At 42.0% G+C, this 18840-nt stretch overlaps 1 protein-coding gene across 1 annotated transcript in view; it reads left to right on the forward strand.

Moving 5' to 3' along the window:
- The window catches only part of LOC306891699 (NLR family CARD domain-containing protein 3-like), a 47577-nt gene extending 29774 nt beyond the window's left edge, over positions 1–17803 (forward strand). The window contains exons 11-13 of the mRNA XM_079452173.1: positions 14351–14524; positions 15790–15963; positions 16798–17803. Of these exons, the coding sequence (XP_079308299.1) occupies positions 14351–14524; positions 15790–15963; positions 16798–16816 (367 nt within the window). The 3' untranslated portion in view covers positions 16817–17803. The remainder of the gene's footprint in view (positions 1–14350; positions 14525–15789; positions 15964–16797) is intronic.
- Positions 17804–18840: the final 1037 nt, after the last annotated feature.

The raw sequence follows: 18840 nt of genomic DNA on the forward strand, positions 1-18840 counted from the left end.
ACACGGAGGCCCTAGCGCGCAGCCTCCAGTGGAGACAGCAGGTGGCAAAGCCCCTGCAGGTCACATAACCACCGGGTGTCCTGAACCAGACAGCCAAGCGCTCTCTCATCAGTTGACACCTCGTGCGAAGTGACGACTCCACCACTGCGGCCGGCTTGGGTGTGGTTTGGGCGGGCACAGGTGGACCTGTTGCCTCCCTGAACACCCCCCAGTGCCGCTGGGCACTCCCTGGTCGAGGCTCCCCCCTCGACACGGAGGCCCTAGCGCGCAGCTGGCCGCGGGACAAGCGGAACTACGCTTCCCCCCAGTGAGCTTCATTGCGCAGGTCCTGTGCAAGGTCTGGGAAGGGAGTATCAAGTGCTGCTAGTTGCGCCTTACGGGCCCAACTACACTTGGTCCTCGGAGCTGATACTCCTGACGACAACTCCCCCTGGCCAAATCCCCTGACGAAGGGCCTACTCGCAGGGGATGGACACGTTGTGGCGTTCGAGCCGGACCTCTGGGTCTGGCTCCTGGATGGGACGAGGAGTTCCTGGATGACCTACCCCCCTCAGTGGTGGAGACTGTCACTCAGGCAAGGGCCATGCCCACAAGGCTGGATGCCTTTAAGTGGCGCCCCTTCTCGTCCTGGTGCTCTTCTCGAGGAGAAGACCCGCGGAATTGCTCGCTCAGGAACGTACTGTCCTATTGCAGGAGAGGCTGGGGAGTAATCTCCCCTTCCACATTGGAACGTGGGTACCCGCTGTCGCGGCTATCACGTACCAGTTGCTGGTGAGCCTCTGGGGCGGCATGACCTGATTATTAGGTTCCTCTAGGGCGCGAGGGGCTAACGCCTCGTCCGCGCCCCGTACCCTCTTGGGACCTTAAGGTGGACCTGTGGGTCCCCTTTTTTCGGGCCCTGCCGAGAGCCCCTTCCTCGTTCTGCGAGGGGGGTTGGCTCTCCTGCTGGGGCTCGAGTCCATCCAGAGGGTGAGGCACCTGCAAGCATTCCGTGTCCACCGATTGCCAAATTTCAGGCCCGGTGACTCTCACGTGATCCTGAGACCCCGGCCGACTTACGTGCCCAAAGTTCCGCCACCCCCCTTTGGGACTAGGTGGTGAACTTGCAGGCGCTCCCACACCGGGAGAAAGACCCAACCTGTACGTGGGGTGTCCAGTAAGCGCATTGCGCCTCTACTCGAACCACACTGAGGGCTTCAAGGCCCTGAGCAGCTCTTGTCTGTTATGGAGGTCAGCAAAGGGAGTGCTGTATCCGAGGAGAGTTGTAGCGCTGGGTCGCACACGCCGTCACTACGGCGTGCCGATCCTAGCCCGTGCCCATTTGAGTGACGGTACACTCCGCTCGGGGTGTGACCTCCTCGTGGGCATCGGCTTAGTGCGCCTCTCTGGCAGACATCTGTAGAGCTGCGGGTTGGGCTACGCTATACCTCGCAGAGGCTTGCAACCTCCGTGGGGAGTCGGCAGCTCGAGTCTTGCCAGCAGGTGAGACCAGCAGTCGTGGGGCGTACGCCTGCGCATAGCGCCATTCCCCTTCTGAGGTGGACCAGTGCGCTATGGGCTGCCTCCCTTCTTTCCCCAAGGGTGAAGAATAGGCAGTCCGTCCATCCATCAATAGCACTCAGGGCGGCGGGCTCGGCGGAGCAGCCCTGCCGCCTATGGCCGGGTATCAAGCTGAGTTATTACATATAGCTCTAACCGGACCTAGTGCCCCACACGTAGTAACCCCCCACTAGGGTGGTTCCGTCTGAGATGTCGTCATGAGATGGTTCCCCGCGTGGCAACCCATGACCTCCCCAGGTGGACATCCACCTTGCGGCATTCCGCACATACCTCCCATGAGTTCTCCCCTATTTGGTGAGACCATGTTGGTGTCTCCACTGTATTCCCACCTAGGGTGGGAAGTGGTCTCCGTAGCGCACGTCCTCATTGAAGGAACAGCGCTTACCCAGTAGCCCTACGACTGGATGGCCCTCGCCAATGGGGCCGTCTGAGTTGGCAGAGGGCAGGGGCTACTCATCTTTGCCAAAAGCTCTGGGAGCCCCTGCCTGCCCACTGGAAGGTTACAAATTTCGCGATAGCGCTCACGTGTGGCTCGCCCAGGCCGGTCAACGTCGCTTCGCTAGAGATTGTGACGCGGCTAGTGCCGTGGCGTTTTCCATAGGAACCCCATCTGTCGGCTTCGACACAACGTCGAGAGACCGACAGAAAGGGAACGTCTCGGTTACGTATGTAACCTCTGTTCCCTGATGGAGGGAACAAGACGTTGTGTCCTTCTTGCCACGACAATAGCCGTCCGCTGCAGCAGTCACGAGATGCTCTCAGGCTCCTCAGCACAAAAGGTGAATGAATGAGCACGCCGGCTCCCCTTTTATACCCGGATATCCGGGGGCGGAGCCCGGCATGCAAATTTCATTCGCCAATTTCATTGGCCTTTTCAAAATAGTCAGAGATGATTGGTTCTCAAGGGCGAACCCCATCTGTCGGCTTCGACACAACGTCTTGTTCCCTCCATCAGGGAACAGAGGTTACATACGTAACCGAGACGTTATAATACCAGAAGGGATGGCATCCATAACGATTGCAAACTCTCTTGGGGTAATTGGAATGCCAAAAGTGTGAAGGAGTTCAGAATAATTCCATAATGACCCATTATCATTCAATAATTGGGATACAAGTAATATGTTATTATTGAACCAATTTTTATAAAATAAGGATTTATTCTTGAATTTAATAAGATGATTATTCCAGATGAAGCACCTATGTGGGGAGAAATTATGTTTGTAGATTAATGACCATGCTAGAAGCATTTGTTTATGAAAATTTTATAATATTAAGGGAATTTTTTCTATTTTATAATCACATGAAAGTAAAAACTCTAGACCCCCAACCTTAAAGAAAATATAATTAGGTATAAAATTCCATGTAGAAGTGGGATTTTTTTAGAAAATGTTTTAAGTATTATTAAGGGTTGTAAAATCAAGAAAGTTTAGACCACCACGTTCAAAGGTGTTCATAATAACAGACTTTTTCACACAATGCGTTTCCAAATAAAATTGAAAAGATACTTATCAATGGAATCACAGAGCTTTTTGTTGACAAACAGGGGGATAGCTGCATATGTAAGACGAGATAAACCTTCTGCCTTTGTCAACAATACTCGACCTTTCAAGGATAAATCCCTCTGCAGCCATTGATTTAGCTTTTCTTTCTTATCACTAATCAAATTAAAGTTAACAGAGCATCTCTCCTCCTCATTTGCAAAAGAGGTTTGATTGTGCAAGCAGGAAGTCCAGCCAGAAGCGCATTGCAATAATCCAGTTTGGACAGGACAAGAGCCTGGACTAGGACTTGCGTAGAGTTCTCCGATAGGAAAGGTCTAATTTTCCTAATGTTGTAGAGGTTGAATCTACAGGACCGGGTGGTGCTGGCAACATGACTTGTGAGGTTAAGCCGATCATCGATTACCACTCCCAGGTTTCTGGCTGTGCTGGACGGTGTAATCGTTGATGAGCCTAGTTGAATGGCAAGGTTGTGGTGAATCTTTGGGTTGCCCGGGATCACAAGCAGTTCCGTTTTTGCAAGGTTTAGCTGCAGGTGATGATCCTTCATCCAAAGCGAGATGTCACTAAGGCATGCCGCGATGCGAGCAGCGACCGTCGGATCGTCCGGTTGAAATGACAAGTAGAGTTGTGTGTCGTCCGCATAGCAGTGATAGGAGAAGCCATGCTTTTGAATGACTGAGCCGAGGGATGTCATGTAAATGGAGAAGAGTAGCGGTCCAAGCACTGAGCCCTGTGGCACCCCCGTGTTGAGCTGTTGGGACGCGGAGACCTCATCTCTCCAGGATACTCTGAATGACCTACCCGAGAGGTAGGACTCAAACCATTGCAACGCCATTCCAGAGACACCCATAGCACTGAGAGAAGCCAGGAGGATGTGATGATTGACAGTGTCAAAGGCAGCAGACAGATCCAGTAGGATGAGCACAGAAGACATGGATGATGCTTTTGCCAGTCTCAGGGCTTCGATGACTGAGAGCAGTGCAGTCTCTGTGGAATGACCGGTCTTGAACCCAGACTGATTGCTGTCCAGGAGGTTGTTTTGCATGAGAAAGGAGGAGAGCTGATTGAACACAACTCGCTCCAGGGCTTTGGCGATGAAGGGAAGAAGGGAGACAGGCCTGTAGTTTTCTAGCAGTGTAGGGTCCAGGGTGGGTTTCTTTAGAAGCGGTGTGATGCGAGCCTCTTTGAACGCTGTGGGAAATGTCCCAGTGGTGAGCGAAGAGTTGATGATGTGGGTCAGAGCAGGCACAACCGTTGGAGAGATGGCCTGGAGGAGATGGGTGGGGATGGGATCCAGTGGGCAGGTGGTAGGGTGGTTGGAGCCAATGAGACATCAGCTTCAGACAGAGGAGAAAAGGCAGGGAGCACACACGTGTCAGGGATGTGGGCGGGTTCGACCGATGGTGGCGTAGAGAACTGGTTGCTGATGGCAGTAGTTTTCTTTACGAAGAACGATGCAAAATCAGCAGCTGTTAACTCCGATGAAGGTGCGGGAGCAGGCGGACAGAGGAGAGCAGAGAAGGTTTTGAAGAGCGTTCGAGAGTCCGGAGAGTTGCAGATCCTCGAGTGGTAGTAATCTGTTTTTGCAGAGGTGACATCTACAGAGAAAGAAGAGAGAAGAGATTGGTAGAGAGAGAGGTCTGCAGGGTCTTTTGACTTGCGCCATTTTCTTAGCTGACCGGAGGCTGGCGCGATGCTCACGCAGTACATCCGATAACCAGGGAGCCGACGGGGATGGACGGGCTGGTCCAGATGCAAGAGGGCATAGGTTGTCCAAGCAGGATGAAAGCGTGGAACACAGAGTGTCTGTGGCATTGTCTGTATTCAAAAGAGAGAGCTCATCAGAGGGGGGGAGTGCAGAGAGGACAGTAGAGGAAAAACAAGAGGGAGGGAGAGACCGCAGGTTGCGCCGGAAGGTGACCATCGGTGAGACATCTGCGATATCCGGAGCAGTGAGGTCGAGGTCAAGGGTGACGAAGAAGTGATCAGACGTGTGCAGCGGGGTGACCTGAGGGTGATGAGTGGAGCAGTACCTTGTGAAGATCAGATCTAGATGGTTTCCAGACTTGTGGGTTGCTGATGTGGAAACCTGCTCGAGGAGAAATGATGCGGGGAAGGATGGGAAGGGCAGGATGAAAGAAGCACATCCAGCTCCTCCAAGAAATGTCCAAGCTGACCTGGGGGACGATATATAACTACAAAATGACTTTTAACAGGGTGGGTGATAGTAACAGCATGAAACTCGAAAGAGGTGTTGTCACACATGGGTGTTAGCTGATTGAATTTCCAGTCTTTGGGGATGAGTAGACCGGTGCCTCCACCCCTTCCTGTGATGCGAGGGCTGTGGGAGAAAGTGTGGTTATGGGAGAGGGCAGCGGGAGTGGCTGAGTCCTCTGGTTTGATCCATGTTTCTGTAAGTGCTACAATGGAAAGACCAGAATGTTTAACAAAAGCTGTAATGAAATCAGCTTTGTTCACAGCAGATTGGCAGTTCCACAATCCTATTGGGAAAGTAGAAGGGGCAGTTGCTAGCAGTGATACATTGTGCAGGTTATTAGCATTGCGTCGCCTTCGGCATGTGGCAGATGATTTTCGTGTTGTGATAACAGAAAGGATTTTAAAACACATATTTAAGAGAAGCAGAAAGAAAATAGGGAGAAACATTTAAGATAACAATAACGGAATAAGTGTTAGTGCAAACAAGTAAGACAAAAAGTGCAGGTGTTGATACAAAACAGAAAAATAATAATACAAAAGAAGTGCAATACTCAAGTGCCCTGTCGGTGTCCCGGGCTCGGTGGAGTCGCGCGCAGGTAGAGTCGATGTTTTTACTCTCTTCGGTCTTCACGCGATGAGGGCTGCACGCGACCGCTGCCGCGGTGGGTAGACGCTTTTTAAATACGCGTGCAGTTCTGTACGCTTCTGCTGCTAAATTGCTTCTCCTACAGATTGCACCCTAATCTCCGTTTAAATAACAGTGCTGCCGTTTGGCCCCGCCCTCAGATGACACGCGCACACAAAGCAAACAAATGAAACTAGCCCAAGAACGAACGAAGGACCGATACTACCCGCGGTTTCACCACGTGACAGAGCGGAAGTAAATACAAAGCGATTTCTCAGTTTAACACAGTACTAAAACTCAACAAGACACAATTTAAATACACTTACGCAGTTCTGTACGCTTCTGCTGCTAAATTGCTTCTCCTGTTTCCTATCATCTTGAGAAATTGGAGTGACGAAAAGAGTCTAAGAAAGCAGAAGTTGATTGATGGCAATATTTGGATTTGTATAGATTTCTATAGAAGTCCGCACAGAAAACAGCTATACTCTTCGGATTATCAGTTATAGTATTATTAATATTAAATTACTGGATTAAATTCGATTTCCCTTGATATCTTTCTAATATGAAAAAATAGGCAGAGTTCTGCTCCCCTTCTTCAATCCATCTTTTTCTTGACCTTATAAAGGCACCTTTTGCTTTGTTGGAGTAAATCTCATTAAGTTTAAGTTGTTCCGAAATTAAAGTTAGTCGTTCCTCTTCTGCTAAATCTGCAGGGTCCTTCTGGTACGAGGAAATAATTTTAGAAACCACTCTTTCTTCCTCCAATTTACGATTTTTGGATAAGATACTACCATAATTCCTCAAATATTGTCCAGCTTTAAATTTCAGAAGTTCCCAATTGCTACCAAAAGCACCCTCTGACTTTGCTCTATTCCAAAATTTCAATATTAGATTTTTAATGACTGAATTTACCTCAATGTTTTTTAGAAGTGAACTGTTTAGCTTCCAGTAAGCATTCCTGCATCTAGTGGAGGGGGCAGAGTGCAAGGGGATAAAGATGGAGACTGCATTATGATCTGTTAATGGTGTTGTGATGATATTGACTGATATTTTATCAGTATTCAAATGATCAGAAACTAACCAATAGTCCAATCGTGAACGTCTGGTGGCATTTTTATTACTCCAAGTAAAAGCACTTATGTTAGGATTGTTTAATCTCCATACATCAATCAAGTTAAATTTTTGCATAAATAATGAGAAGTTAATATTAACTGCAGTGGAAGCACGTGGAGGCCAACAGTCAATATTGTGACCCAGAATCATGTTAAAATCCCCCCTATTACTATACCTGAATTTGGAAAATTAAGGGCATTTAGTATATGCTTCTCTAAAGTTTCAAGCATTTTGTCATTCTCATGGTTAGAATTATAGCCATATATGTTAATAACTATCAAAGTAAAATTTTCAATGGTTAATACTTGAAAAATAAAATGACCTGATGTATCACTGACAGAAAGAAGATTAGTCCCTGGAAAATTATATTTTAGAGTCGCAACACCAGCAGAGTGTTCAGACCCATGAGCCTGCCATAGATCATTTCCCCATTGGGATCTCCATAATCTACCATCGTCCGGAACAGAGTGTGACTCTTGAATGAAACAGAGGATTTGTGCTGCTTGACAAACAAAAATAACGCCTTGCGCTTAACAATATTCCTTATTCCCCTGGCATTGAGAGTAACGATAGATAAAGACGTATTAACAACAACGGATAGAACAATGTAAGAAGTAAAGTCTGGATGAGATTAGAATTTATCTTACTGTACGGAGCTGCACAGAATAACTACAATAGAAGGTGCATAGCGAATCTTAGTGAAACAGTAAAAACTAAGATACCTAGGTTCTCAGTCGACAACTTAACACATACCAGTTATTAGCAATAAATAGACATAAAATGCTAGCCTATAGACATTGCACAAAAATGAACAGGATGTAACATTAGTTGTCTTGTAAACGTATTCAGTTGTGTCATTAAAGTGCTATTAAAGTTTTTTTTTGTGTGAACAAATCTAGTGTCTCTCATAACAGATAGAAAAACGTACAGTGAAATGGAGAACATTAAGGCTATTATAACTTAACTCGGCTTAAGGCACATGTGTGACGTTTACCACTTTCAGTCTGGAAACAGTTCAGTCACGTTGGCAAAGGCTCGACCTCCCACGAAGTAGGCAACCTTCCCTTGCTCTCGCGCTTCAGCCACCAGTGGCCACAACTGCATCCTTCGCTCTCTGACAGCTGGGGTCAGGTCTTCCGCAAACCGTAACTTGTTGTTTTGCAGGAAGGTGGACTTCTTTGCAGCCTTCCAGACAGCGTCGCGGTAAATACGAGCACCAAACTGTAGAATTATCCCTCGTGGTTTGGTGGCACCCTTCTTTAGTTGGCCAAGCCGGTGCACTGAGTCAATAACATCAGGGAGTTTGGCCTTGAGCTCCGGCAGGATAGACTGACAGATGTGAATAACCTCTTGGCGGACTTTCTGGTCTTTGTTTTCAGCCATGCCGTAGAGTCGCAGGTTCCACCGTCGTGAGTAGTTTTCCAGCTCAGTAAGTCGTTGTTCCAGTAGGCTCGTCTTTCTCTCCGCCACGTTGACTCGGTCATCATTGTGTGTCACTTTACCTTTCACTTCACGGATCTCGGCGCAGGCAAAATCAACAGTCTTCTTTAGCCCCTCAATCTTCAGTGTATTGTTGGAAATCATTTTCTCCACACTCTTTTCCAGAGAGTCGATTCTCGTGTTGAAGATGACTGAAATTTTCTGTACAATACCATCGCTGTCTAGATCACCGGAGCGCGATGGTTTCATTATTTTTGGTGCAGGAGGTTTAGAGGGCGTTGTGGAAGAAGTTATGGGGAGAGGGGGAAAATCTGGGTCCCCGAGGGAGATCACAGGAGCATCCGCCACGCGGTAGTCGTGTAGGTTGTTCACAAGCGGATTATCCGTCGGTACCTCTACCTGCATGATGCCGTAGTTGTGGTATGCTAGCGATGCCGTTAGCCGAGGTTTTTCCCACGTGTATCGTTAATATGCGAGAAATCTACACAATACAATCTTAACAATAAGTTAACACGGTGCACTCAACTCTGCATTAAAGTAACTTCAAGAATATACTTACAGTAACTAAGAATCACTAATATGCAAAGTTTGAAGGTGAACAGCTCCGAAGCGAACGTGCACTCACACCGCCATCATGGGGTCAACCCCTGATACTAATTTTAACAGTCTGGAGTCATGTAAACATGACGTCACATGCGTCTTTTCTGGTCAGTCGTCATGGAAACATGATCGCCCTGGCATTTGGACCAGAGTGTCAGAGGAAGTGATTCTTTCTGAAGCGCAAGAGTGAGGCTGGTACAGCTCAGATTCGTGTTCCCTTCACTGAAAGCTGTTATTCGGTCTTTTAGTGCCTTGCGTCGGATCCATACATGGCTCAGGAGGACCACAGGCCAAAGCAGATTCCAGCACCTATAGCTGTGATGTCTATTGAGAAGGAGTTGCTTGAAATAATTGAACCACAAAGGGTCATTGACAGGTTTGCCTCTCCCAAAGTAGAGCCAAATGGGGATTCAGGGGAAGTACTTTAAAGATTTCCCTATATTTCATTTTTTATATTTTTACTTTCTAAGTATTTTCAAGAAAATTATCTGGATATTTTGGACTTTTTGGTTTTAGCTTCTTTAAATTTATTTTATTTATTGATGACTTATATTGGTTTATGAAAGTTCAGACTGGCGTGCGACCAGATATGTTAAAGATTGTCATTTGTAAATAATTTACAGAAGATGAATTACATTTTGTTGTCCAAGTACCTGTTACTTTGTTCAATGACCATAAAGATCTAATCTAACCAATCTGTTGATACAAAAGGAGGAATATGGAGTTAAGGGTCAGGAAAAGCTGTGTGAAGAAGGTTTTGTGTTTGTTACAGGGGCTGTCTGTGTGAACTCTCACAATTAAACTGGTGTCCTGAAAAGGTCTCAAACCTTGTTTGGATGTGTTAGTGACCACTCATTCAGTATTTTAGGTTTAGTTAGTTAAAACGGCTCCGTTCTATCGTTCTTACTTTAAAGGGATTGCCATGCAAGGAGTTCTGTTCTGCAAAAAAGGTGTCAAAAAATCTGCATTTTGGAGTTAGTTGAATCAATGTTAAAATGATTAAGTTATTTTTCAATAGACACATTTTTTGTTTTTGTGTGAAAAGCGGGTGGGTGGTGGCAGTGGGACTCATTGGGTGAATACTCTAACCCTAAAGCTCTGACCCTAAAATCGCCCCGTTGACAAATGTGAAAGGTCTCACGACAGATTCGGACTGCGAGGAGTTTGCTGACAGCTATTCTAGATCAGCATGCCACAAGATTGGATACCTCTTCCTTAAGAACGTTCATGTATGAGGTAATGGCAATCATTAATAGTCAACCTGACCCCAACCTTTAACATCCATGATCCCATGGGACCAGAACCTTTGACGTCTAATCACATACTAACAATGAAATCCAGCATCATTGCACCACCTCCAGGAGAATTTGTAAGACAGGATATCTATCTTCGAAAGAGATGGAAGAGAATTCAGTTCCTTGCGGATGAGTTTTGGTCTAGGTGGAGGAAGGAGTATCTCTTAACTCTGCAACAGAGGTCTAAATGGCATAAGAGCAGAAGAAATGCCAAGGCAAATGATATTGTTTTGCTCCAAGATGATTCCGCCCCTCGAAATCAGTGGAAGCTAGCCAAAGTGTTAGAAGTCTTCCCTGGAAGTGATGGCAGGGTTAGAAAACTCAAACTTCTTGTCAGCAACACAACGCTAGATAGCAAGGGTGCACGCACGAGCAAGCCAGTCTATCTAGAAAGACCTATACACAAAACAGTGTTATTACTTGAAGCTGAATAGTGGGTTAAGTTTAGTAAGATTTGGTCAATTTGTATATGGTTCTTGTATAAAAATACCTTTTGAATGTTTATTTAATTCATGTTCGATTACTTGAGTATTCCTCCATAACTTAGATTGAGAATCACACTTTGTGTGATGGTGGGAGTGTGTCCGTTGACACTGGGACTTGATTTTTACGTCCACTGGGTGGCGCCTTTGTGCGTCCATGCTGTTTACTTTGTTTATTTATTGATAAGTTTAACTTGTTTATTTTTATATTTCAACAATTTTATGATGGTTATTGGACATACAGAACATTATCGCTCATTTTGTACAATCAATTCTTTTATTAAAGGGTTTGCGTTTATTTTTTGGCATTCCCATGATGCCTTATGGTACATGTCACTTCCGGGTTTTACCATTTTCGAGAGATGCGATGTTTCTTTCAAAGTGTATAATGAGTTCATGAAGACGTCTTTAAATCATTTCACTATTAGATCCTTGTTCATTACTAAATGTGACGCTGCTTGTGAAAAAAGTATTTTCACTGTTTTCTACATAAAATCATCCTACAGAATATTCTGTGAAAATATAACAACAATATCTTCAATATTGACTGAATAATGTCATTTTAAAGATTGAAATCTCAGTGAAATTAATATTTGATGCTTGTTATAATAAGTTAGATTTTGAGACTTTAGTTTGGGTTTTCACAGGGTCACAAATGTTTACATGCTGATCAATAATGCTAATGCTCAATATAGATAAAAAGGTTGTGGTTCATAAAATATCATAAATCTGGTGGAAAGGTTGAAGACTTTTATCAAACAGTAAACAGACTGACAGATAGAAATCCTTTAAAGTTGCTGTATTTTGTTTATTGTTGTGAGTCTATTGACCAGGGGCCTGTACCATGAGGCTGGTTTAGGTGGCTAGCCAGCTATGTTTGTGCCAACCCTGGGTTTTAGGTACCATAAAAGTAGCTTGGCTTTAATCGGTGTTCGTCGCCATGGTGTCTTACGCTGCACGGCTAACCTGCTCCGGGGCAGGCTATGTTCTGGATTCAAGATCTCAGACTGAAGTTTGACCAATCAGCTGTGAGCAAAGAAACATATAGATGACGTAACTGACTCACAGTGCGTGTTAGAATGTCTAGTTATTTTTTATACTGTTTAATAAAATACTAATACTAATATAACCATATATAAATATATATTACAAATATAAAATAACATTTTGGATACTATATAGGTAAAATCTGATTTTACAAATTTGCTGGCTTTCCCTTACTCACATGAAATTAAATTTACTTACTTATATTCCACTTTTATTGTATCACGTGTATTTGCATTGCATTTTTTACATTCTTGTCTGTGGTGCAGAACATCTAGGAACACTTTCAGTTTCACTGTATTAAGAAATTTTTCTTTGTCCACTAAACTAAACAGCTACAGTAAGACACAGACAAACCCATACATTGACAGCACTGTTACATTACACTACATTAGCACTGTTATGCATGTTATTGTGGCACATATGTAGCGGTTTTAGCTGCATGTTAAAATAATGACGAGCTTAGCTCACCAAATAAATTCTTCACCAGATCTGTCTAGATCAAATTAATGAGTTATTTAAACATCAGTACAGTCAAGGAATTAGTTTAGCTCAATGTACAACATGTATAATAATCATTATTAAATATACATATTTTACAGTCTCTGATTAGTAATGTACAGTATAACAATATTGGTATTCATTCGTCCAGCGAATGCATCAATTATTAATACACTTTACGTTATCTCATGGCCATAAGTTACGTTACTTCACTAAACAGAGGCTGGGGCAGAGGTAGCCTGGATCTAACACGGTTGAATTGACTTTGCGTTGTGAGCATTGATCACAGAAACCCATCACAGATGAATATATGGTTGTTTATTAAACTATATCTAAATAGTACACTTAACGATCGCAAATACAAACAATTTATGTGTATTTTAGGTTTATGGTATTCCTCTCAATGATCCATACACTACACATACATACTTTTCTGTGTATCATTTTGATTATTGATAAAGACGGTTTTATTATTTTAAGGGATTTGCAGCATCATACATTGTCATTTTACTGTGCTGGACAATTTCCGTGTCCTGAACCGAAGTTTTTATTAAGGCTTCAATGAAATGACTGACCCTGGTTAATGGCGCAAAGACTAGTGTATTAAAGGTAGAGGCTTATGCATTCTGTTGTTTTATTAAGTGTAATTCTTATATTTTCTTCCGCTTCTCTGTGTTGCAGAACACACCGCTATTTTATAATTCTGAGCTCCGTTGTCTTTCTGCAAACAAATTAAATAGTTTTTTTCTGCAGAGCATCATATCAGACTAAAAGGAGACCAACATGCAACCAGTCCGCGTTATTTTTGGGGCAACTTGTTTGACATGAACCATCAGAACACGGTGCATGTTTCATTGATTTTAAACACGTAAGATGTAAGAGTTTACAATGCAGAAGCGGTGCGTGTCATTTGCCTGTGAAATTAGCCGTTTAGAGCTTTAACAAATTAGTACAGAACTTCAGAAATACATGAGAATGAACTTTATTTGCACGCGACTCCTCTCATGTGTATTCGGAAGGGAAATGATGAAGCAGATGTAAGGTTAACTTTCTTGCTTCTGCTGCCTGAATGGATGTTTTTTGTCCGCACGAGGGTTAAAATTGCAATATGCAGGAGCTTCAATGAACATTTGTTGTAATATTTCTGTACGCATGCCTTACATAAAAAAAGTTGCCCGCAAGGACACGGACCCCTTGTAGTTCCACCGAGGACCCCGCGGATCCTGTTTGCCCTACAGCACTACAGTAAATGTGTGTACTATATAGTCGTTTAACTTGCGCATTAACACAATCAGCAGTGTTTCTGAAACACTTCTCTCTTGCGTAGACAGCAGAAACATATCAGTCCATGGCTGAAATTCATTTTTGTGTTCATATTGTGGAAATCGCTTTATTCATTTATAATGCGATTGGTTTAGTCATGCTGACGTCACTCGTTCATGTGCACGCGCGCGTTAACTAGAGTTGACAAAGAAACTCCATGAGCTGCTTCATGGTACCAACAAAGCTTGATCACGTTGGTTTGGTTTTGTCAACCCAAAACTAATCCAATTACCCTGAGTTTATTCAGCTACATTCATGGTACAGGCCCCTGCTCTGTGTGTCTGCACTACTGTTGTTAACATGAACACGTGTCTGCTGCTCTTCATGCGGCGTGTCTTTGGTGGAGAGAAGCAGCGCACGCGGATCAGAAAGGGTTGACCTCTGACCCCGCTGTCTGCACTTGGGTTCTCTGTCCTTGTTCCCTCAACACGTTCCAGACACCTTGATGCTTCATACGATATCCTGAAACATAGAAATGAGATCAGAAGTGATCATTAAAGATCCATCTGTTAATGCTTTGACTGTTATTCATCTCTGTGGCAAGTGCAGCGTTATTCACATCAGAAAGATCCATCATGCAGTCAGAAAACAGTCATAAGTGTCTTAATAACATTGTGACTCACTGTTATCTTGTTATTTCTCTTTCAGTCTGAGTCTCTGTAATCTGACAGAGAAAAGTTGTTCATCACTGGCGTCAGTTCTCAGATCAAACTCCTCAAGTCTGACAGAACTGAACCTGAGTCTCAATAATCTGAAGGATTCAGGAGTGAAGCTGCTCTCTGATGGACTGAAGAATACAAACTGTAAACTGAAGACATTAAAGTAAGAAAATCCTTAAAGCAATAAAGTTAAACATGTGTATGTATTATGTAAATTAAATTAAATTTTATTTATATAGCACTTTTCACAATTTGCATTGTTCCAAAGCAGCTTTACAGGGAAAAACGAAAAACACAAAAAAGGGTAAAACGCAGAACATGATTAGTTTGAATTGTTATATAAACACCTAGTAAATAATATCTAATGTCAGCATCTCCCGGTGGTTTATTTAACATATTTTGCATTAAGTGAATGCTTGGCTGTAAAGATGCATCTTTAATCTAGATTTAAATTGGGCGAGTGTGTCTGATCCTCTTATAGTATCAAGGCAAGGCAAGTTTATTTGTATACCACATTTCATACACAATGGCAATTCAAAGTGCTTTACATAGAAAAAATTAAAAATATCCATTTGATAAAACAGTTAAGAAATAAGAAAAATAAAAGTAACCAGTTAAGAATAAAAAAATATAATTATCAGGAAGGCTATTCCAGAGTTTAGGTGCTAAATCTTAGAGAGCGTGATGGGTTGTATTGTGATAGAAGCTCTGTTAGGTAGGTAGGGGCTAAACCCTTTAAGGCTTTATAAGTGATTAAAAGAACTTTAAAGTCAATACGATACTTAATGGGTAGCCAGTGAAGGGTTGATAACATTGGGGTTATGTGATGATATTTTCTGGATCTGGTCAGAACTCTGACAGCTGCGTTCTGAACTAAATGTAGTTTGTTTATTGATGATGCAGGACGAACACTAAGTAGCGCATTACAGTAGTCAAGTCTTGAGGTCATAAATGCATGAATAAGCTTCTCCGCGTCAGCAACACACAGAATATTTCATAATTTGGCAACATTTCTAAGGTGGAAAAAGGCTGTTTTTGTGACATTTGAGATGTGATTTGAAATGACAGGTTGCTGTCTAATATAACGTCTAGATCTTTTACAGTATTAGTTGGAGTAACAGTACATCCTTCAACTTGCAGTTTATAATCAGAAATATTCGGTTTGCGTGTCTTTGGTCCGATAAGTAATATTTCTGTTTTATTAGAATTTAAAAGGAAATTACAGGTCATCCAATGTTTTATATCTTCAATGCACTCTGCCAGTTGGATAGCTGGGAGGAATCATCTGGTCTTGATGAGATATAACCCTAACCCTATCTTGTAAAAAGGGACATAAATAGATACATTGATTAATAATAAATAATATATCCTCCTGGTTATTATCTAAATGTTATTGTCATTATTTCATTTATTTTCTTCTCTCTTCAGTCTGTCTGGTTGCAGTATTGGATCTGAAGGTTTTGTTGCTCTGACTTCAGCTCTGAGATCAAACCCCTCACATCTGACACAACTGGATCTGAACTGTAATAATCCAGAAGATTCAGGAGTGAAGCTGCTCTCTGATCTACTGAAGGATCCACACTGTCAACTACAGACACTACTGTGAGTTATTTACTATTTCTTAAATCATTTTATTTCTATAAACTATTACCACAGTGGGCTAATAAATATATTGACGTTGTTCTAAAGTCATTGGCCACAAACAAACCTTGACAAATTATTAAAATTTATTTTAGTTGTTGTTGCTCTTGTGCAATAGATGAAAAACACTTTATTTGGTTTTAGATGCTTTATATTAAGAAACTAAGAAAATAAAGTCCACCCAACCTTACTTTCTTCTGCAATACACAGAAAACTGTTCGTAGCCATAAACTTCTATTGTATGGATACAAAACCAATGACAAGACAATGAGGACAAATGTTTTATCAAAATATCTTTTGTGAGAAGAAAGTCCTACAGGTTTGGAATGACACAAGGTGTAAATGATTAAATAATTGTGTTTTTTGGGGACCAGTTGTTATAAACCTGAATACATTTCTTTGTTGTGCTGAACACAAATAAACACGAGAGTTTGTAACTCAGCCGTTGTGGGTCACCATTGACTCCCATAGTAGTCTTTTCATTTTTGAGTGAACTGTTCCTTTAAGTATCCAGTCAACAAATTTTAGGACTAGTCTTATCAGTATATACAAAAATATCTATTTGTTTGCGAGACATTTTTAAGTAGATTTATTGACAGTGGACAAGTGACAGAAATGTTTTGTACTCACACTTGTGTTAATGTTGGTGTGGTTGCACTTCTTGTATTGTGTTCTCTCTCTCAGATTAATTTAATATGATTTGTAAGTATAAAGTCATTGTGACATGATGTTGATAATGACTGAGATGAGTGAATATTAATATCATATCTGATGTTTCTCCTCAATGTTTTACAGTATTGAGCCTCGACTGTAACAATCACATGAAGAGTGAAAGGATTCCCTTCATTCAGTAAAGATCATCTGAGCCTTTTTCTCTCTGAAGACTGTGACATCACCGCTGACGGCTGTGAAGCGCTAAAAAGTGTCTTATTTATCATTATTTCCATTTGTATAACATTCTGATCTCATATTCTGTATCATCCTGTATCTCTGAGCTCATAAAGTCTGACGTGTGTCTGGTCACAATACATTATTACATGGTCAATGGACACCTACATTTACTGCTTTAAAGTTCATTTAATAAAGAATAAACTTAAAATAAAATACTTATATAAAATAATAGTTTTAGGCATCAGACAAATTGATTCTTAAATGATTGTTGACATAAAACAATATAATGACTTTTTCCACATGTGAGGGAGTGTAAGTGATGATGAATATTGATGTGTTTGACACCTGGAGAGATTAACACCAAACACCTATAATGGACATCAAGGTGAAATATTCTGAAGCAACTAGAACAAAGAATGTGATCAAACTTCATATGTTTTATTGGTCATTTCTTTATCAAATGGTTCAGACTATGATCAACATGAGCACACAGTTACACATCATATGTCTGTCATGTGTTCTGTCTTTAACATGAACTGATTTAATAAGCTCAGAGATTCAGTGATGCAGAAACTTTCCTGAAAGAAAACCGTAAATAACTGTTAACATATAATGTGCAAAGTATTGATCAATAATGTAAATAAATATGAATACTAACAAAGCCCACGCATAACAAAAAACACTTTATTGGTGGTGTGGAATGATCTATAGCCGAGCACAGTATACAGATCTGAGTGTTTCTGTGATGTATTCACTGAGTTTTAGTCTTTATATTGAGATGTTTTTTCAGGAATATATTACAGACAGTGATGGCTGAGAGCGCACCCTGTATATTTTCTTTATTTTATAAATGCACTTTTGTTGTCAATGTAATTGTACACAAATAAAAGTTTAAACACTTTACACTGTCAAATGATGTCTTACACACATATGTTTGATCACTAATGACGAGTTGATTCTGAGACTGGGGGGGGGGGTGTCTCCAAGATGGCGCCGTGACACGTGGTTTTGTAAGCTGAGAAACAAATCAGGTAATTCTCACAAGTTCAATTCAATTTTATTTATATAGCGCTATTCACAATTTCCAATGTTCCAAATCAGCTTTACAGGGAAAAAACACAAATCAGGTAAAACACAGTACAAATGAAAACACAAATACCATTAAGTTTCTAGCTACTATCGTTATGTTGTTTATTGTGGTCGATTTAGATTCAATATTGAAGTTCGAGTAGCGCAACAATTGATCCATCATCAGTTTCACTGCACAATTCAGAAAATGTCTGTAGATCTTGACGCAGAGATGGAGATCAAAACTATAAAAGAGAAGAGAAGTTTTACTGATACTCACTCGTATGCATGTAAAGTACAAAACTCAGGAAGTTGTGATTCTTGCTCAAGCACACCGAGTATAAATCAGCCTCCCAAAAAGCAAAAGAATGATGTTGACACACCTCTGCCAAACGAAGTGAACTTTCTCTGAGTGATGTGCAGGAGAATATCATCCGAATTCTCTCTGAGAAAATCAACCAGTGATCCGATCAGAAAATATTAAACTAGGAAACAGAGGATTGCGGTAGATGGATATTACTCGTGTTAGATCAGAATGACGAAAACAATTTATTAATACACTGTTATGCCCCCAACAACAAAGTGAACAACGATTTACTTTTTTCAAATATTGAGTCTCCAGCATTTATTTTCCGATCCTTCAGCCAAAGTTATGTGGGGAGGAGATTTCACTAGTGTGTTGAATGAAACCATTGATAGATGGCCTCCTAAAACTAGCCCAGACCCTTCTAGTGAACTGGATCATGTATGTTTAAGGGTCTTATAGATGTGTGGCGATGTCAGAATCCAGACAGGGAAGAATATACATGAGGACTCATCTCTTCATTCTCATATTGACTATTGACTTGTGTCTAATGATTTAACTAATAATGTTTAATG

Source organism: Barbatula barbatula, assembly GCF_947034865.1.
Source record: "Barbatula barbatula genome assembly, chromosome: 3".
Taxonomy (NCBI): Eukaryota; Metazoa; Chordata; class Actinopteri; order Cypriniformes; family Nemacheilidae; genus Barbatula; species Barbatula barbatula.